At 38.8% G+C, this 22,547-nt stretch overlaps 1 protein-coding gene across 1 annotated transcript; it reads right to left on the bottom strand.

The window, feature by feature from the left end:
• Nucleotides 1–7,192: 7,192 nt before the first annotated feature.
• Nucleotides 7,193–9,012, bottom strand: LOC148548462 (uncharacterized). The gene is made up of 2 exons (XM_088495622.1): nucleotides 8,495–9,012; nucleotides 7,193–7,844 (listed from the first exon to the last, which is right to left on the bottom strand). Exons 1-2 carry the CDS (start codon nucleotides 9,010–9,012, stop codon nucleotides 7,193–7,195), a joined length of 1,170 nt encoding a protein of 389 aa, XP_088351748.1.
• Between the last annotated feature and the right edge of the window lie 13,535 nt (nucleotides 9,013–22,547).

Below are 22,547 nucleotides of genomic sequence, written 5' to 3' on the forward strand. Positions count from 1 at the left end.
CCCCCTGCCTCCACCGCGGCCGAACCAGACCCGCCGCCACCACCCGAGCCGTCGTGGACCTCCCAGCACCGCCGTGCCGCCCACCAGTGCGACCACACCACCACCCTCTCTCTTCGTTCAATTTCTTTCACTACGCACACCAGGTTCCATTGCACTCCGATTCCTTTCCCGTGCCAGTTAGTTTGTTTGCATATTTTTCAATTCTGTTCAAATTAGGATAGTTAGAGATGCATATTCGTAGTGGATTTTAGGTGGTTAGGTAGCTAGGATGTGGTTAGTGAATTTAGGTCTGATAATTGCGCCGTTCTTGCTGCTTGCTTTATCTGTTTTCGCTTCTTTTATTTATATGATTTATCATTATTAATCTGCATTCTCTGCTTGAATGTGAGTTGCTGGTTCTTTAAGTTTGTGCAATTTTTGTTAACTAGGAACTACAATACCATGCCACTAACTTTAACTTAACTCTTAACTGCATTAACTTTCTAACTTCTCTCTTAGTTTTCAACTAACTACTTTCAACCCATTTCAAGGCATGATTATTATTGTTCCTGACAAACAAGGATTCCACACATCATAGATCTTGGATTGTGATTTTTATTTCAATTCTTTGACTTTCAGCTTGCATACAGTCAAAAAAAATTCTACATCTATCTAACTCACTTCATGCTTATATTGCTATTTTATTCCTTTTTTGCCCATTTATGCTTATATTGCTACAATACTATTTGCTTACCTGTTTTCCTGCTTTAGTTTAATAAATTGTTTCCTGGAACCTCTGTCTTTCAGGATGACTGATCCAAAAGGCAAAGGAAAAGCTAAAGCAAGCACGGGCAAAAGGAAAAGAGGAGAGTCTTCTATGGCTATCCGGGATATACTGCATGATGATTCCTGGCGTGAGAAGAATTTTACTCCGTAGGAAAAAGCTGATCAGTTAGTGCCTGCAACCGACCCAGTCAAGTTTGTAAACCGATACTGTGAACTGAAGTTTCCGATCTTTGCAACTTCAAGGAACCTATATCTAGAAAAGACCCTTCGAATTCCAGCCGAATTACAATAGTACACCACAGAAAAAATCAAACAAAGAGGCTAGTACTTTCTGGAGAGGAACTTGACTGAAGTTAATGCATCCTGGGTCAGAGAATTTTACTGCAACTGTTTTAAAATGACCCTGGATGCAGTACAGCTCAGAGGAAAGCAGATTCTAGTTACTGAGGAGGAAATTGAAGATATCCTCCAACTCCAGCCTAAGTCAGATAAACCAGATGGTTACCAGAAGGCTGAAGAGGATTTGAGGTTTATGCGTTTTGATTGGGAAGCAGTCAAACGCACTATAGCTATTGATCCTGCTGTCCCATGGGTTATGGGAAAGTCAACAGTGCACCCTAAAGACATCAAGATCAATTACCTGAATGATGAGGCTCGGCTATGGCAACAAATCCTAAGCAATTATGTGATGCCGAGCACTCACGAGACTGAGGTCCCAGCTGCCATGATTACTCTTATCTGGTGCATGATGGAGGACAAGGACCTGTACCTTCCCAGATTTATCCGGTATTCTATGTCCAGCGTCCATGTCCGAGGCACTTTGCCCTTCCCCTATTTGATTACTCAGATAGGCCGCCGAGCTGAGGTACCCTGGGAGCTTGCGGATGAGAAGCCACCAGCCGCCGACTGCAAGAAGATCATCCCACACGGCAGAAAGTTCATAGCTCTGGGCTACAGACCGCCCTTTTTCACTGCCTCCGCTGATGCAGCCACACCCTCTGATGCTCCTTCAGCACCTGCTGCACCACCTACACCCACAGCACCCTCATCTGCCTCCCAGCCTATTTACCACTTAGTGCACCGCCTCTTTGAGCGGCTAGACCAGATGGAGCGCCGCAACCAGCAGCGATATGAGCGGTCAAAGCGTCGCAGCAAGCGACGCTATGAGCATTTGAAGTTGATGATCCGGTCCGGCCACGCTAACATCCCCTTTGAGCCTGACACACCATCAGAGCCATCTGAGGAGGAGGAGGATGAGCATGAGAAGGATGCATGGGTAGAGGCTGAGCAGGCTGCGCCACATCATGAGGAGCCCCCGCAGATACAGCCAGCCGATCCATAGGTCCCTTTACAGACAGAGCCTCTGCTTCAGCAGGCAGATCCCCAGACACTCACACAGACTGCAACACCTTAGGCCGCTATAGAGACACCAGCAGAGCACCCTTCCGGAGATAACATTTCTTCACACCCAGCCTGATTGAGCATCGAGGATTATGCTATTATATAAGTGTGGGGAGATCGCCATCTCCGGCGAACTTTATTTTGGTGAACAACTTTCAAACTCTTTATCCTATTTTATTTCCTTTTTTGTATTTTATTTTATTTTATTTTATCTTATTGTCCCTTCAGTACTTGCACATTTTCTTTTGCTGTATTTCTGTTTATTTCGACTTTATTATATTTTGCATTTTGGGCTGTGTATATATATATATCTCAGATATTTAGCTTAATTTGCACTCTTAGCTTATTTAGTTGTGATATAGAAACATATGGATTATTTAGTTTAGTTTACCCTTTTAGCATGTGAGAATTTGGTTTAATTGAAAATAAAAGAGTAAACTAGAAATTTTAGTTTTTCAGAATCACAACAATCCACCCACTATATATATATATATATATATATATATATATATATATATATATATATATATATATATAGCAATAAATGTTGGTAAATTGACAATATTTTTCAAAGAATACACTTATTTTTATATGAGCCACTCAAAAATTCATATTGAGTTGAATGGAAACTCTTAATTCCTACTTGCATGATATACATAACTGATATATGGTTTTTGAGCCAAAGAACACACAACCTGTGAGTTTTTGAGCTTAATTGCATGGTTACATTATTTAACCATAGTTTTCATTCTTGTGTGTTTCTCCCTTCTTCACTATAATTGCAGACTTTACTTTATTTCATTCTATATGTCCAATATTCAATGTATTTACATTCTTGAATATGATTGAGGCCATTACTTATTCTTTGCTCACTTATCCCAAATAAACCTACCCTTTTATGTCACCCTTGTTAGCTCTCTTGAGCCTTTTAATCCCCTTCTGTTCTATAACCACATCACTAACCTTAAGCAGAAAAACAAATCAAATATCCCAAATTGAATCTTTGGTTAGCTTAAGATAGAGATTGTGTAACAATTAAGTGTGGGGAATTGTGGGAATATGGGTTGATAGGAAAGGATTAAATGGATAAAATAATCAGAATTTGGGAGCATGCTCATGTGAAACTTAAATAATTAAAAGAATCCATGTGCATTGATAATGTTATGTTTTCTTTTTTTTAAAAAAAAAACCTTTTAAGTAAATAAATAAATAAGGGGACAAAATTACCCCAATAATAAGTTTAGTAAAAAGGTCAATGCACATAGGATAAAATTAAAAATAATTTGATGCATGAGTATGTGACAAGAAAGTAGAAAAATTATGGGAAGCTAGGCATAATTTTAAAATTGTATGGAGTATGTATATGCTAGGTGAGATCTTAGACTAATCAAGGATTCAATTTATAGCTCACTTAGCCTTATATATATGCCCTCACCTTTACCTTAGCCCCATTACAATCTTGAAAAAGACTTCATGATGTTTGCATGTGTACATTAAATATTTATTGATTGGTTAGATGAAGAACAAAGTTTTAGAAAGCATGACTATAGAAGAATAGAGTGATTAAACCCAAACACTAAGTGACTAGAGTGTATACACAAATTCAGTGATGGTTCAATAGCACAAAATGGAGTTTTGAAGAAAATGGCAGCGACGCGCACGCATGGACGACGCGGACACGTGCCTAGCGCAAAATACAGGCGATACGTACACGTGACTGACGCGTATGCGTGGCAAGAAAAATCTCCAATGATGCGCACGCGTGACCCACGCGCACGTGTGACGAACGCCACGTGCAGGAAATTGCAGAAGTCGCCCCTAGTGATTTTTGGACCCTTTTTCGGCCCAAATCCAAGCTCAGAAACACAGAATAGAGGCTGGAGAATGAGGAAATCAAAAGAGGGAACTTCTCATAATTCATAATTTGGAGGTTTTAGATGTAGTTTTAGAGAGAGAGAGAGGCTCTCTCCTCTCTCTTAGGTTTTAGGATTAGGATTTCTTCGTTTACTTCATTCCAGGTTCAATGTTCCTTTAAATTAGTTTCTCTTATCTACTTTTATTTATTCTACTACTTTAGTTGCTCTATTTCACTTGCTAATTACTTATGTTGCCAAATTGGCTTATGAACTCTTCATGTTAGATTTGAATTTATGTTTAAATGCAATTTGAGGTAATTCAGATTTATGATTGCTTTCTTCTATTAATGATATAAATAATTTGGATTTTTCTCCCTTTTGGCTTTGGTTAAGTAATTGGTGACACTTGAGTTGTCAAACTCAGCTGTTGATTGAAAATTAGAAATTACTTATTGATTTGGATCCCTCTAAAGCTAGTCTTTCCACAGGAGTTGACTAGGACTTGAGGAATCAAGTTAATTAGTCCACTTGACTTTCCTTTATTTAGTAAGGGTTAACTAAGTGGGAGCAATAAACAATTCTCATCACACCTGATAAGGATAACTAGGATGGGATTTCCAGTTCTTATATCTTGCCAAGAGTTTTTCTAGTTATTAATTTACTTTCCTGCTATTTAATTTCCCTGTTCAACCTTTCAAAAACCCATAAATATACCTTTCTCCATAACCAATAATAAATCATACTTCCCTGCAATTCCTTGAGAGATGACCCGAGGTTTAAATACTTCGGTTATAAATTTTATTAGGTTTTGTTACTTGTGACAACCAAACTTTTGTACGAAGGAATTCTCTGTTGGTTTAGAAACTATACTTACAACGTGATCATTTTTATAAAATTCTAGACCAGACAAAATTCATTTTCGTCAACCGGTAAAACATCAAGCACTCACCGAATAGCCTCCTCTTAAACTGGGACTTGCTTGCGGTGCACATAAACCGACTGAAGAGACGGGGAGTAGTAATTGGAGTAGAACTCCACCACCTAAGAGAGGTTGGCTTCCTGTGGTCTCCGCAATAGAAATCCCCATCCTCGCCGGTCAATGTGGGGTAGTACATACTGAGCAACGTGGTCCGGAGGAGCGAGTAGGTGCTCGGAATGATAGTTTCTCTCAACTATGGCCGAGAACATGAGCTCACAGAAGCGGTTGGGAAACCTTGTGGGGTCGCTCTCCGGATTTCCCTTCTCTTGTTCATCAATATGAATGGTCGTCTTCGCCTTCTTTGAAAAGGGCTTAGCTCTTAGTGTAGGGTGCGCCGTTGAGGTTGATTTTTGGGGTGCCCTCTTTGTGGCCGGCTTCTTCGACGCCTTCTCCTTGCCTTTTCTGGTGGCCATCCTGAAAAAGGAAGGAGAAGAGGAAACATTAAGATCCAAATAATCAACACTTGGAAAATAGCATGCAAGTGAGAGGTAATGCCCAAAAAGAATGGTGCGTCTTGAGGACATGACAGCTGTAACATGTGAATAAGACAAGAAGAAAATCATGGGGCATAACACTTAGCATGGGATGCAAGAGTGAGTGAAACATGCAATAAGGCATGAGAAGGATGAACTCAAGCATCACTAATAATGAAAAAGCAAGTCATGGGTAACGAGCATAAGAATAGTAAACAAGAAGCAAAATAGGCTCGATGCACAGAAGGAAAGGCAAGTGTATGAAGAAGAAGCACCAAGTTGAGAGCACAAAGTCAAAATTGAACTAAAATGGTGTAGGTACCTTTTAACAAACACTTGGTGTGCAATATTAAAACAATGAGCAAGTATGAAGAATTCAACCATGTAAAACCCCAAATGGAATACCAAACAACAACACAACACCACCTAGTCATAAAGGAATCAAGAGATGTCAAATTGATCCATCAAAGCAAGAGAAAACTCCAAGTAAAACACCCATGGAAAAGATGAAAAGAGAGAAAGCAAACAAGCAAGAGACAATCAATAAAATGCAATTAAGAAGAAAAGAAAAAGAGAAACTAAAAGCAACTAATAAGAGAAAGAAAATTTAGAATAAGAGAAAAAAGGAAAAAGGAGTAGGAGAAAACCTTGAGAAGAAGAAGAAAGCAAGGTGGATTGTGGGATGAAAATGTGAGAGGAGAGGGAAAGGAAAGAGAGGAAAGAGAAAGTGTGGAACCGCCGGCGGTGGTAGAAGGTGGGAGAAGAAGGGAGGAAGTAATGGAAGAAGAAGATGAAGAAATGATTCAATTTAAGGCGCGCTCTACGAGTACGCGTGGATGGATGGAGAAGGAAGGTGACGCGTAAGCGTCTCCCACGCATACACGTGGGTTGCAGGAAGGAGAGGGGACAGGTACGCGTCAGGTGACATGCACGCATGGGCAGAGTTATGCCTTGGGCACAAAGTTGGCACGAGGCAGGCCTAACTCTCTAGTTTTAGTACCAGGAGTAGGGTGCAGCACAAGCGATGCGTACGCATCTATCACGCATACGCGTGGGTTTCAAGAATGATGACCGACGCGTACGCGTCGGCCACGCTTACGCGTGGGTCGCCTGGCACAAATTGGCATCAAGTGGGAACAACTCTCTGGTTTTTGTACCAGAGATTGCAAAATACGCAACCGACGTGTATGACGCACCCATGCTTGCGCGTGGGTGTGCAAAATGACAAGGGACGCGTAAGCGTCACCCACGCTTACACGTGGGTTACAGTTGTGCCCCAGGCACAAAGCGGGCACAAAGTAGGCCCAACTCTCTGGTTTTAGTACCAGGAGTTGTAAAAATGCGTCGACGCGCAAGTGTGTTGCACGCTCATGCGTCGATGCCCCCCCTTTTTTATACACATGAGGAGGAGCAATTATAGCACAAATTGGTAGTAATGCATGCTAAAGGGGTCAAAAACGTCAAAAATCTCATGTACACTCAACCTTAAGCATTTTTTCAACATCTCAATTCAATCAAACCATTATCAATGAACTCCTCATGAGCAATTCAACATAAAAATCAAGCAAATATCAGCTATACTATGAACAAACTCACAAAAGGCACAAAAACTCTAAAAACTATATGCAAGAACTATAAACAAAGGAAGGTCATACCATGGTGGGGTGTCTCCCACCTAGCACTTTTCTTTAACGTCCTTAAGTTGGACGGTTATGTGCTCATATCTCTTCGCCTTCGGGTGCTTCCTCAAGAAGGAACACCTCAACCTCTTTGTTGTTTTTCATCTTCTCTCCATAGTATAGCTTCAGACGGTGACCATTAACTTTGAAGATATTGGGGCTTGAGGGGTGGCGCAGGTGGTAGACCCCATATGGCTCAGCTTTCTCCACTCTATAAGGACCTTCCCACCTTGATCTTAACTTGCCAGGCATCAATCTCAACCTAGAATTATAAAAGAGGACCAACTCCCCAGCCCTAAACTCTCTTTTTTTAATGTTTCTATCATGCACCGCCTTCATTCTCTCCTTGTAGAGCCTTGAATTCTCATAGGCTTCCAATAGAAGACACTCAAGCTCCACCAATTGTAACTTTCTTTCGGCTCCAATCCTAAACCCTGTGTTGCACTCTTTTACGGCCCAATACGCCTTATACTCTATCTCCACCGGGAGATGGCAAGCCTTCCCATAGACCAACCAGAATGGGCTCATACCAATCGGCGTCTTATAAGCCATTCGATAGGCCCAAAGCGTATCACCGAGCTTAGAACTCCAATCCTTCCTGAGAGGCTTCACAATCTTTTCTAATATGCACTTGATTTTCTGATTGGAGACTTCGGCTTGGCCATTCGTTTGGGTTGGTATACCGTAGCCACTTTATAAATGATGCCATACTTTTTCATCAACCCTGTCATTCTTTTGTTGCAAAAATGAGAGCCTTGATCACTCACGATTGCTCGTGGTGATCCAAAGCGGCAAATAATGTTATTCCGAACAAAAGAAAGAAGCACATTAGCATCATCGGTTCGAGTGGGAATCGCCTCCACCCACTTGGAAACATAGCCAACAGCTAGCAGAATATACATGAAACCATTAGAATTTGGAAAAGGCCCCATGAAGTCAATACCCCAAACATCAAAGATTTCGCAAAACAACATAGTTTGTTGGGGTATCTCATTCTTCTTAGAGATATTTCCAAACCTAAGGCATTGTGGACAAGAGCTACAAAAGAGAGATGCATCTTTGAAAAGTGTAGGCCACCAAAATCCACAATCCAAGACCTTTCTAGCCGTCCTTTGAGGACCAAAATGGCCACCACCCTCGAAAAAGTGGCAAGCCTCCAAGATGGATTGAAACTAGGATTGGGGAATACACCGCCTAATTACTTCATCGGCACCACATCTCCATAAGTATGGGTCATCCCATACATAATATTTGGATTCGCTTTTGAGCTTATCCTTTTGATGTTGAGAAAAATTGGGAGGAAAAGTGCGAGCAACCAAGTAATTGGCAATAGGTGCATACCAAGGGATCACTTCAGATATTTCTAGCAAGCCCTCAAGAGGAAATGTATCATTGATAGGGGTGGGATTGCCCTTTGTGTGCTCAAGGCGACTCAAGTGGTTTGCCACTAAGTTTTGCAAACCACTCCTATCTTTGATTTCAAGATCAAATTCTTGCAATAGCAACACCCATTGGATTAACCTTGGTTTCGATTCCTTTTTGGCCAACAAATACTTCAAAGCCGCATGATCCGAGTATACTACCACCTTAGAACCAAGTAAATAAGCCCAGAATTTATCCAAGGCAAAGACAATAGCTAACAATTCCTTCTCGGTGGTAGTATAATTGGACTGCGCTCCATCTAAAGTCTTAGAGGCATAGGCAATGACATAAGGATTTTTACCCTTGCGCTGAGCTAGCGCCGCTCCCACCGCGTAGTTTGAGGCGTCACACATGATCTCGAATGGTCTAGTCCAGTCCGGCCCTCTCACTATGGGAGCTTGGGTCAAAGCAATTTTTAGCTTGTCAAATGCCTCCATGCACTCTTCACTCAAATCAAATTCCACATCCTTTTGCAACAATCGAGAGAGAGGTAGTGCCACCTTACTAAAGTCCTTAATGAACCGCCGGTAAAAACCTGCATGGCCAAGAAAATCACGGACTTTCCTCAAAGAAGAGGGGTAAGGCAAACTAGAAATAACATTGACCTTTGTCGGATCAACAGAGATCCTATCATTAGAGACAATGCCTTAAAATAATACCTTGTCTCATCATATAGTGGTATTTCTCAAAATTTAACACAAGGTTTGATTTAGTACACCTCTCTAATACTTTTGCAAGATTGTCTAGGCAAAGATCAAAGGAATCCCCATAGACACTAAAATCATCCATAAACACCTCCATGCAATGCTCCAAAAGATCCGCAAATATACTCATCATACACCTTTGGAACGTTGCCGGTGCGTTGCACAAGCCAAATGGCATTCTTTTATATGCATACGTTCCGAAAGGGCATGTGAAGGTGGTTTTCTCTTGGTCTTCCAGAGCAATGTGGATTTGAAACTAACCGGAATAGCCATCAAAGAAACAGTAATGAGATTTACCGCATAGGCGATCAAGCATTTGATCGATGAACAGCAATGGGAAATGATCCTTCCTAGTGGCTAAGTTCAAACGCCGATAGTCAATACACACCCTCCATGAGTTTTGGACCCTTGTGGCGATAAGCTCCCCATTCTCATTCTTGATTGTAGTAACACCGGATTTCTTTGGAACCACTTGGACGGGGCTCACCCACTTACTATCTGAAATCGAATAAATAATGTCCGCTTCTAATAACCGGATGACCTCCTTCTTCACAACCTCTAGAATGGTAGGATTTAGACGCCTTTGAGGTTGTCGAACGGGTTTAGCTCCTTCTTCTAGGAAAATTCGGTGTTCACATACTTGGGGGCTAATGCCAACTAAGTCCCCCAAGCTCCACCCCAATGGCCTTTTTGTTTCTCCTCAAGATATTAAGCAACTTCTCCTCTTGGTGGGAGGTGAGCTCTTTTGCAACAATTACCGGGAGCTTTTGGTCATCTTTAAGGAAGGCATATTTTAGGTGGGATGGGAGTGGTTTCAAATCTACCTTTTGTTCATGACTTAGCACTTTGTCATCCGGTAGCAGTGGGGGTGATAAGGCATCTTCTTCACATACATGGGGGTTCCCCACACTTGGACTTTGAATCATACTTTTCTCTTCAAAACCATCATTATGGACTTCGGCTACCACATTGTCAATCATATCACACCGGAAAATAGAGTGGTCATCCGGTGGATGTCTCATGGCTTCATCAAGATTAAAGCTCTCCGTTCTTTCATCGATCTCAAAAGAATAGGTACCCGAAAAAGCGTCTAATTTAAACCGGGAGGTCTTCAAAAATGGCCTCGCAAGCAAGATAGATGAAGTCCTTTTGGAATCACTAGGGGGCATCTCAAGAATGTGAAAATCAATCAGGAAGACCAATCCCTTTATACTCGCTAGAACATCCTCCGCAATACCAACTACGGAAATTATGCTTTTGTCCGCCAAAACAAACCGGGCGGCCGACCGTTTCAACGGTGGAAGCTTCAAAACCTCATAGACGGACAAGGGCATAATATTCACACAAGCGCCAAGATCGCACATACAATCAACAAAATGTATCCCATCTATGGTGCAAGTGACTAGGCAAGGGCCGGGGTCACCACACTTTTTCGGGATATCACCCATCAAGGCCGAAATGGAGATTCCCAATGGAATAGTTTCTAATTCATGGATCTTTTTCTTGTTCATGCATAAATCCTTTAGAAACTTTGCATATTTAGGTACTGGCGGATAGCATCAAAGAGAGGAATGGTTATCTCAACTTTCTTGAATATCTCCACCATTTTGAGATCCAACTCAACTTGCTTCTTAGTCTTCCTTGCCAATGTGGGAAATGGAATTGGAGTAGCTTCTTGCAAGACATTTCCATCCTTAGGAATTCCACCCCTTGGTTGATCAATCACTTCTTCAACTACCTCTTGGGCTTCATCCTCCTCTTCGAATTCTTCAATCTCAACCACATCCTCATCTTGAGTGACCTCTATTTGACATGGCTCTTCATGACTCCTCTCTTGTAATTTGGTGCCGGACCTCAAGGTGATGGCATTTATGCCACCCTTGGGGTTGGGTAAAGGTTGAGAAGGTAGTACACTAGAGCTTGAGGGTTGAACATTGGAGGTAGAGGTTAATTCCATACGAGAAATAAGGGCTTAGATGGTAGATGCAAGACCATTGATGCTAGAGTTAATCAAGGCTTGAAACTTTTTTTGTCCCTGAATGAGAGAACGGATCTCATCTTGGTTGGAGGGAGAGGAAGAGTAAGTGATTTGGGGGCACTTGTGGTTGGTTGAGTTGGGGTGCTTGCCTTTGATGAGGTGGTTGGTAGGTTTGGTAGGCTCTTCCTTGGTTTTGGTTTTGGTATGGAGGATTTTGTTGGTATCAGTTTTGTTGGTTGTTGTTGTTCCATCTTTGATTTCCACCGTTGTCCCTTCCTCCTCGATTATAGTTGTCCCTCCATCCTTGGTTGAAATTATCTTGCCAACCTTGACTATAGTTACCCCCTTGATTATAGTTGCCTCCTTGTTGGTGATAACCTTAGTTTGGATGATTGTAGTAGGCATTAGTGGCCACCAAGGTATTATCCTCTTGGAGGTTTAGGCATTCCTCTTGGGGGACCAATTGTTGACTTTGTTGTTGTTGAGGAGGTAGAGGTTGTTGTTGATTGAGTTGGAGTTGCTTGAGAATATTTGTCATTTCTCCCAAGGTCTTGGTAAGGGCAGCGGTCTCACCACAAGTAGAAACTTCATTAATAGCTCTCGGATGATTGTTCCTTTGTCTAGCATGTTGGGTGGGCTCAAATCGGTGATCAATTGCCATGCTTCCTCCGCCGTTCTGTATTTTGTCAAGGAACCATTGCTTGAGGCATCCAAAAGGATCTTGTCTTGTGGTTTCATTCCTTGGCAAAAATAGCTAATCAACACTAGAGTGTCAATCATATGGTGAGGGCATGAGTCAAGAAGCCTTCAAAACCGTTCCCAATACTCGTATAGAGTTTCCATTTCACCTTGGACAATGCATGAAATTTCTTTCCTCAATCTATCCATCACCTCCGGAGGAAAGAATTTATCTAGGAACTCCCTTCTAAGCAAATTCTAATCACTAACAATCTCATCGGGGAAAGTGTAGAACCACTATTTGGCTCTTCCCTCTAGAGAGAATGGGAAGGCAAACAACCAAATAGTAACCTCATCGGAACCCTCCCGCCTAGTTGTTGAACATACACCTTGAAAGTCTCTAAGGTGTCTAATAGGATCTTGAGCGTAAAGTCCATGAAACTTAGGTAGAAGATTGATCAAGGCGGTTTTGAGTTCAAAATTAGCATTTAACTCCGGATGACACACTTGAAGCGGTTGAAGAACAAAATCTGGAGCACCGGCTTCCTTAAGAGTGACTCTCCTTGGAGCGGCCATCGTTTCGGTACCTAGATCAATAGAAGAAGTATTAGTAGTATCGATGGAAGAATAGATGGTTTCCTCCTCAAATGACGTTTCCGATTCAACTGCGGATAAGGTTGATGAATTGGTAGGAACCCTTTCACCACCTCCAAAGGCTAACCGTCTTCGAGCTTGCCTAAGATGTGAGATAGTTCTCTCAATTTCTGGATTAAAAGGGGCTAAGCTCGGATCCGGTAGTGAACGCATCATTCGATGAAAGAAGCATAGAGCTCATGACAACAAGATGTACTAAACAAATCTTAATCCTAACTAACAATTGAACTAGCAAACAATCAAGGAAAAATGCAAGTATTCACATATCCACATATTTACACTAACTAACAACATGGCACACATATGCAACTTCCCGGCAATGGTGCCATTTTGATAAGCTATATTTTGTCGGTATAGAATTTTCCAATAGGATTATGTCGTGAGTATAGTCTAAACCAACAAGCTATAACACATCAAACATAGAAAATGTGTGTCTACAATTCAAAATCAATAACCGAGAGTATTAGTCCCGAGTCGTTCTCCCTGGGAGTTGCCCTAAGATACACATCATTGGTTAGGAGTTCTCTTGGTGTTTGAGGTTGAATGCAAGAAATGTAAACAAGCTTGCATAAAAGCAATGAACAAATAACAAGTAAGCTAAGTGACACAAGAAATTGAACTAAACAACGGTGAATGATAATCAATCAATGTAAAAGTCTTGGCTAGGGTTGGGAATTGGAATTCCTATCCTCATTGCCTCTAACAATTGTGATAAGAATTGGTTATTGCTCCACTTAGTTAACCTTTAACTATGAAGAAAAGTCAAGTAGAGATAATCAATTTGAGTCCATAAGTCCTAGTCAAATCCTAAGGAAAGACTAGAGTTAGTGTCATTCAAATTAATTAGCAATTTCCAATTATCAATCAACAAAAGGCTTTGACAATTCAAGTGTCTCCAATTATCCAACCCCTAAGCCAAGAGTGAAAATCTACTCCATAGCTATAGTTGACATTTTCTCAAATATTTGGTGAACAAGAATGAAAGACATTGTGAAATGGAGAAGAGAATTTTAATTCAAGCTATCTAACACAAGCAATCAACAACAATAAAGCAATTGACAACAATGAACATGAAATTCCTCAATGCATTAATAGAAATCAAAGTAACAAGATCCAAATCCAAGATCTACAATGCTAGAGTAACAAGAACACTAAATTGAGAGTAGAAGAGTGAGATCTACAAACTAGAACAATGTAAAATTGAAATTAAATTTAGATCTAACCAAAGGATCCAAGTGAAATTGGAATTGAGAAAGCCAAAACCTAGAGAGAAGTTAGAGTTTCTCTCTCTAAAAACATGAACTCCAAAAATAACTACCAAAATATCTCCAATGTGTGTAATGTGTGAGTCATCCTTCAATCCTTGGTCCTTAAGGTCTTTTTCCTCCAAAATTCAGCTGAAAACTGGGCCTGAAGCTCCTCAGAAGTCGCCAGTCACGATTTCACTAAAGAAGTCACGTGCCGAGCGTCACGCGTACGCATCATCTGGGTTTTTGTGATCCACGCGTACGCGTCAGGTGTGCGTACGCGTCGATGAGAATTCTGCCCAGCCACGCTTGCGTCTACATTTGTGCACCAATCCCAAATCCAGGCTCCCACGCGTGCGCGTCGGCTACGCGTGCGCGTCGATGCCAATGTTCCAAAGCTCCATTTTTCATGCTCCTTCTACTTATGCATGCTTTCTTCCTCTCTTCTAGACCATTCTTTCCCCTATAAACTCTAAAATCACTCAACAAACGGATCACGGCATCGAATGGTAATAGAGAGAGATTAAAATATAGCTTATTTAGGGCCTAAAAAGCATGTTTTCAATCATCAAGGAAAATTAGGAAGGAGACACAAAACCATGAATTTTATATGGATAAGTGTGATGGAATGTTGATAGAACCCTCCAAATTCTACATAAACCCTAAAATTGTGGTTCATTGATGATATGTCACCATGTCATATTTTTTTATGCTTTTTCATACAAGAAATTGATGATTTGTGCTTAAATATTGAATGCTTTTGTACTTAATTGGCATATTTCCTTGATCTTTTTATTTTATAGATTTTGTAGGAAATAAGAAGAAAAAGAAGCAAAAGAGCACAAAATAAGCCAAAAAGAAGAAAAGAGGAATTTTGAGCACACTTTAAAGATTGAGCACACTTTGGAGGCTTAGGCCACGCTTTTAAAAGCGTGGCCTATGACCAAGAATACCACGGCCAATTAAAGCATGCATGCATGCCATCATGAACCATGAATTATTTAATTGGCATTATTAATTAGCTTTACGGTATTACTAATCAATCATGCATGTAATACATTATTAAGATCAATGAATTAATGCTTCGGTGAATTAATGAAAGAATGCATGCAAGTGATATTATTTTAATACTTTTCCAAGGCATTAAATGAAAGCATACATACATTATTAAAGCCAATTGGCTAATACATTAGCATTAATCATGAACCAAGCATGCATGAAGTATTAGTAATGCCAATAAAGCTAGTGTTCATTAAAGCTAAGCCAATAAAAGCGAAGGCAGCAAGCATTCAAGCAAGGTGACCAAAAGGGCTTGGAGGAGCTCAACATTTGTGCCAACGTTTTCCTTAAACGTGTGAGGTCAAACGTTGGCTTAAGAAGTACCTGAGAGGAGCTCACGTTTGCGCCAACTTTTACCTCAAACGTGAGGTCAAACGTTGGCTTAAGAATACCCTGGAGGAGGAGCCACGTTTGCGCCAACGTTTGCCTCAAACGTGAGGTCAAACGTTGGTTGAAGATTGCCTTGGGGAGGATCACGTTTGAGCTCACGTTTGACCTCAAACGTGAACTCAAACGTGAGTGACAGCAACCACCCATTCTGCATAACGCCATCATACAAAGACGTTTGAGTCAACGTTTGCCTCAATGTTGACTCAAACGTGAATGATCCCAATTCCATCAAGGCCATCCGGGTCTATTTTTCCTCAAATCCAAAGCAAGCAAAGCCCACATCATCACTCAAAGGCACAAGAACAAGTTAGAATAGGAATTTCATTTAGTTGTAATTTGTTTTCAATTTCATTTTCATTTTCATTTTGTAAAGCCTATATAAGGCATCATTTTCATCTTTGTTAAGGGGGCGAGCTCTACTAGAGAGCAGTGGTAGTAGGAGCTCTCTTAATTTTCTTCTTTGAATTTGATTTTTGGGAATTGGGAAGGAGAATTGATCTCTCTTCTTCCTTGTTCTTGCTTCTGCACTTTTTACTCTTTGTTTTGGATCTTGGGTGGAGAATTGAAGAAATTATGTTTTAATCTCACCTTGATATCTCTCTCTGCCTATTTGTCTGCAAAATTCAAGAAATTATGATTTGGGATTTAAATTCTCTTTACTGTTTTCATCTTTACTTCTTCTGAAATTTGTTCTTCTACTTCTTTTGCAATTGTTCTTGTTGGATCAAGGAAGGACTTGAGATCTAGACTTGTTTTCTAGTCTCTTCCACCCCTGAGATCTTCAACTTTCTTTTAGTTATTACAATTGAGCCACATTTCACTTCCTGTTTTGTCTTTAAGCAATTTTACCTTGCTATTTGGATATTTTGCAGATTCACTTCATCTTACACTTCTCTGATTGATTACTCTCTACATTTTCTTGTTGAATTTTAATTCTCAGCACCCAATTCCTTTTACTTTCCATGCAAGTTAACTCTTAGGCAATTGTTCTAAGTTCTGTTTACTGCTTTCATTTAAATTTCCAGTTGCTTTATCTATTGCTTTCTTTAATTTTCAGCACCCACTCCCCTTTATATTTCATGCAATTTACATTTCTTGTCATTTAAGATTTTGCTCATTTAATTTCTTCAACTTTTAATTCACTTCCATTTACTTTCTATTGGCTACATTCCATCAAATTTCACTTTAATGTTAGCTTGACTAAACTAATCACCCACTAAAGTTTCTTGATCCATCAATCCTCGTGGGATCGACCTCACTCTAAGTGAGTTTTACTACTTGATGCGACCCAGTATACTTGCCGGTGAGTTTTAGGTGTTGGAATTTTGGTTCCAACCCATCATTCATCAAGCTGCGGCTAGTTCCCTATGTCATTATACTCTTATATCTATATATGTTATATTTTCTTGCATCTATACCTTGTGTCTTGTGCATTAGCTTCATTTGAACGATTCACGCTTTTGTAATTCTGTTTTTGAGTTTAATCCTTCACCGGGCTTCTAGATTATATATTATTTCCTTCTATATAAATATGTATAAGTCTTAGAATTGTTGTAACCTTTGATTAACCTTTGCTTTACAGCTAGAGGTAAGGCTCAGGGTAATTAGGGTGTTACATAGAATTACATAAAAAGCAATGCCAAATGCCACCAAAGTGGTGCCGAACGCCTACAACAGGCCCGGACCCGAGAAATTTTCGTAATTAATGAGCAACTAATCCTCCATTGTTAAGGTTAGGAGCTCTATTTACTTTGATGGATTAATAATTGTTTATTCTTCTACTCTTGATTAATGCTTTGATTATTGTTTAAGAATTGGATTCGTTCTTCAACCTAGGGATTAGTGATTATTTGAAAATAACTCTAATTCTATTTGAATTCTATTTGAGTCGTGAAAAAGTTCTATGATTAGAATTACAACTTGAAACCAATTTCTCACAATTCCTAATTATTTGATCTTGGTGTGGTACGTAACATATAACTGCATTATGCTTTGGGGTTCTTATGGTTGTGTGGTTTATAAATCGGAATTTGAACTTCACCCTTTAATGCAATTGAGTGATTAAGGGATTGACGGTTGGTTGCATTAGAGGAGATTGGATTGCCTAGGAATAGATGGAGTTTGCCATAAACATAATCTTTGCATGATCAAGGTAGTTGACATTGAATATTAATCCGGACATTTAAACATCTCTAACACCTTAATTATCTTTATCATATTATTTTCTTAACCAATCTTAGTTTGCTTTTATTTAATTCTCTATTTTTATGTTATTTGTTATTGAAACCCTAAATTTTGATTGTCTGACTAGAATAATTAATTGACTATTATTTTCTTAATCCGTTAATCCTTGTGGGATCGATACTCACTCACCTGAGCTTATTACTTAGTATGACCCAGTGCACTTGTCGGTACGTTGTGGATTATAAATTTCGCACCAAATTTTTGGCACCGTTGCTGAGAATTAATTGTGATTAACAACTATCAGTTGATTGATTACCTAGATTAGACACTTTTTCTTTGTTTTCTATTTTCTCTTCATAATAAAAAAAATAATTAATAAATAAAAGTTTATTTCTTCCTATTCTTTCTTCTTTTCCCCTCTTTTTACCACATGGTGTGTTTGATTCGGTTTTGTGTTTTGTGTTAAGAAAAATAATAGAGAGAGATCACATGGGTTACTACTCACACTCAAGGAATGATTTATATTACTATGCATGGAGGAACTATCTGAATTTTAGTTGGAAAAGTCAAGGCCAAGGAAACTATAGTGCTCCATATTCCATCTATCAAGAACCATCATCTCCTTATTTATATGAAGAATCATCAGCTCTTGAGCTTGCCATGAATGAATTAGAGAACACTACTCAAAGTTGCATATATAAAAATAAGTGTCAAAAATATAGAGAAACATGTGGAGTTGATTACCAAGCATTTGGTAGAGGAACAAGCAAACTTCCTCCCAAGAGAAGAAATGCAAGATCCTACGGAAGAATGTTAGAAAGTTAATCAAAGGAGTTCATACTCCAGTGAATTAGAGAACTCTCCACCCTCACACATGGAAGAAGAGAAAGATGCACAAACAAAGGAGGAAAAAGCACAAACAAAGGAGGAAGCCATGCACACTCCATTCTTGCTCATTCCAATAATTAAGGAGGAAGCCATACAAGTCCTTTCAACTCCATGCATGCAAACTTCCGAGAAGAAAAATCTGAATGCACCACCCATATTTGAATTGAAGTCTTCTCCTCTAACACTTGAATATGCTTTCTTGGGTCCCAGTGAATAAGAGAGTTGTATGGGGGTTCCTTTTTGGTGGGTATCCTTTTTCTCCTCATGTCCACTGAAGTCGTTTCTCTTAACCAACTGGAAGAAGAGGAAGAAAATTCAAGAACCAATCGTGATGCTAGTGACGTTAAAGAAGCACTTGTTGGGAGGCAACCCAACATTAGACAATCATGATTATTCTTAATTCTATCACCACTGTTTCTCTTTGTTGCTTGAGAACAAGTAACCATTCTAAGTTTGGTGTTAGTGGAGGCTATGCTCTACATAACCTAAAATGTGATGAAGAGGAAGATGATGAAGAGGAAGTCAATGAAAACTAAGGTTATTGACTTCTATTTGTTTCCTTCCTTTTTGATTATATGCATATATTATCTTGTTCTATCTTATATAATGCATTTGTGAGTCTTGTTCATCAAGTGCATATCATTACTTGTCCATCACAACTCACAATGATAATTGTGATTGTTCCTAAATGTGGGCAAGGATCATGTACCAAGAAAGAACAAAAAGAAAAAGGGATTGATCATGAGCATGACAATGTGAGTTTGGAAGGCCAAACTAACTAAGAATGTTCAACACAAGCTGAGCCAAATTGCTTGAGGCCTTAGTCTAGAGGATTATTATGGAATCTTTACACTTGACAAAGCCTTGAAGGAGCAACATGTAATGAAACAAAAAAAGAAAAGGGGTTAAAGAGAAGCCAAAGGCTCTAAGGAAATTAAAAGAAAATAAGCTCAAAGAGCATCCTAGTCAAGTGCTTGTGGTGCTTATGTATCAAGAAAAAGCTTGAAAATAAAGCATTTAGAGTCATGGCTAGACTCAAGGTGCAAAGCGCCCCCTTAAAAAAATAGGAGAAAGCTAAAGACTCTGAACACCAATGATGGGGAATGTTAAAAGGACATGGTAAGATCAAAGAGCTCCCCAATTATGTGCTTGTGGTGTTTCTGTGTCGAGCAAAGCTTGAGACAAAACATTTAGAGTCATGACTTGGCTCACGGTGAAAAGCACCCAATGAAAATAAACTATGGAAAGAAAGTAAGCTTGTTTCAAGGTGGTGTTTCAAGGAAGAATTCTATAATCTAATCTGGACAGAGGCCTTGAAAGATTATAATCAATTGTAATGAATTGTGCATAAGTCAAATGGCTAACCAAACTCATTTGGATTGCAACTATTCACCCTTGTATTTTAAGGTTGAAAATCTTGATGACTAAGTGATGAGCAGATAATTTATACCCTTTTTGGCATTGTTTTTAGGTAGTTTTTAGTATATTTTAGTTATTTTTTATTATATTTTTATTAATTTTTATTCAAAAATCACATTTCTAGGCTTTACTATGAGTTTGTGTATTTTTCTGTAATTTCATGTATTTTCTGGCTGAAATTGAGGAACCTGAGCAAAAATCTGATTCAGAAGCTGAGAAAGAACAACAGATGCTGTTGGATTCTGACCCTCCTGCACTCGAAATGGATTTGCTGGAGCTACAGAAGCCCGATTGGTGTGCTCTTAATTGCGATGGAAAGTAGACATCTTGGGCTTTCCAGCAATATATAATAGTCTATACTTTTTCCGAGATTTGATGGCCCAAACTGGCGTTAAAATCCAGCCAAAAACTTTCTGGCGTAAAACGCCAGAACTGGCATACTTTTCGGCGTTAAACGCCCATTTTGGCACCCAGGGTGGCGTTTAACTCCAATATGAGGCATATGCACGTGGAAGCTTGAAAGCTCAGCCCAAACACTCACCAAGTGGGCCCCGGAAGTGGAATTCTTCACTATCTACACCTACTTACTCAATTTTTGTAACCCTAAGTTACTAGTTTAGTATAAAAACTACTTTTAGAGATTCATTCAGTAACTCATGACATTTTTTACATTCCATATTGTATCTTTGACGGTATGAGTCTCTAAACCCCATAGGTGGGGGTGAGGAGCTCTGCTATGTTTCAATAGATTAATGCAATTACTATTATTTTCTAAGATACTCACTCGTACTTCAATATGGAGAATATGATGATCCGTGACACTCATCATTATCCTCAACCCTATGAACGCGTGCCTGACAACCACTCCATTCTATCTGAGCTCAACGTAGTCATTGGACGACAGCTTGAGTGCGTATCTCTTGGGTTTCTGATCCACGAACCGAGTCCGGAGGTTAGAATCTTCGTGGTATAGGCTAGAACCAATTGGCAGCATTGCTAGGATCCGAAAAGTCTAAACCTTGTCTGTGGTATTCCGAGTAGGATCTGGGAAGGAATGACTGTGACGAGCTTCAAACTCACGAATGTTGGGCGCAGTGACAATGTGCAAAAGGATAAGGGTCCTATTCCGACGCTAGTGGAAACCGACAGATGATTAGCCATGCGGTAGCTGTACATGGTATTTTTCATCCGAGACGAGCAATCTGACAGTTGATTAGTCGTGCAGAGATCATACCTGGTATTTTTCATCTGAGAGGATCATACTGCTTGCCATTGAATGAAGCCATGCGTGTTTGGAGAAGAAGACAGTAGGAATACAGAGATTCAAATGACAGAGCATCTCCGGAACCTCAGCCTGTTTCTCATTACTGAATCACAAGTACTTTTTATTTTATGTTATTTATTTTTCATAAATATAATCACTCTTATCATTAATCTCCTGACTAAGATTTACAAAATAACCATAGCTTGCTTCAAGCCGACAATCTCCGATGGATCGACCCTTACTCACGTAAGGTATTACTTGGACGACCCAGTGCACTTGCTGGTTAGTTGTGTGGAGTTGTGAAAAGTGTAATCACAATTTTGTGCACCAAGTTTTTGGCACCGTTGCCGGGGATTGTTCAAGTTTGGACAACTGACGGTTTATTTTGTTGCTTAGATTAGGAAGAATTTACCTTTTTGGTTGGTTTAGAGTCACTAAGTTTGAGTCTTTTATTTTTTTTTCAAAAATCTTTCAAAAATTTTTACTTTTCTTTATTAATCTGTGATTTGTCTTTGAGTCTTTTATTATTGTTCTTGTTAAAATTTTTAAAATCCTTGTTTTATTTTTCTAAATTTCTTTTCGAAATTTTTAATAAATAAATAAAAACCAATAACCTCATAATTTAGTCTTCTGTTTGGTTTCATGTTTTAAGTTTGGTGTCAATTGCATGTTTTTATTTTCCTTTAATTTTTTGAATTGCATGTTATTATTTTTCTTCATATTTTCGAGTTTTATATGTCTTGTTCTTTCTTGATCTTCAAGTTGTTCTTGTTTATTTTCCTTGTTTGATCTTTAGTTTTTCTTGTTTTGTGTCTTTCCTTGTTTTTCTTGTGCATTTTCGAATTATTAGTGTCCAAAGTATAAAAAATTTTAAGTTTGGTGTTCTTTGTGTTTTTATTTTCTTAAAGATTTCCAAAATTTGTTCTTGGTGTTCATCTTGATCTTCAAAGTGTTCTTGGTGTTCATCTTGACATTCAAAGTTTTCTTGTTTGTTTTCTTTGTTTTGATCTAAAAATTTTAATTTTGGTGTCATTTTATTGTTTTTCTCTTTCCTCATTAAATTCAAAAATATCTTTTTTCTTTATTTTAAATTGAAATTTTCGAAAATTACATTTAAAATTCAGATTTCTATTTTAAAATTTTTATCTTATCTTACTTAGTTTTAAAATTTCAAAATTCAAATCTTTTTCAAAAAATCATATCTTTTTCAAAATTCTATCTTATCTTATTTCAAATTCAAATTTCAAATTTCAATTAAATTCCAAAATTCAAATTCAAATTTCAAAATTTAAATTTAAAATTTTAAAAATCAAACCTTTTCAAAATTTAAAACTTTTTTTCAAATCCTTATCTTATATTGTTGACTTTTTCAAAATTCAAAATTCAAAATTTAATTTTCAAATTTAAAATTTAAATTTCAAAACTTTTTAATTTAAAAACCTATCTTTTCTTAAATTCCTTATCTTCTCTTACCTAATTTATCCTATCTTTTTTAATCTCAAATCCT

The sequence above is a fragment of the Arachis ipaensis genome, chromosome B8 (assembly GCF_059453495.1).
Source record: "Arachis ipaensis isolate K30076 ecotype BB chromosome B8, ASM5945349v1, whole genome shotgun sequence".
NCBI lineage: Eukaryota > Viridiplantae > Streptophyta > Magnoliopsida > Fabales > Fabaceae > Arachis > Arachis ipaensis.

What these genes read in the sequence shown, in the direction of transcription:
- LOC148548462 (XM_088495622.1), bottom strand. Translation starts at nt 9,012, where the DNA reads ATGGAGGCATTTGACAAGCTAAAAATTGCTTTGACCCAAGCTCCCATA. An exon ending in ATATCTGAAGTGATCCCTTG is followed by an intron (nt 7,845 to 8,494) that starts GTATGCACCTAT and finishes TCATTTATAAAG; the next exon opens with TGGCTACGGTATACCAACCC.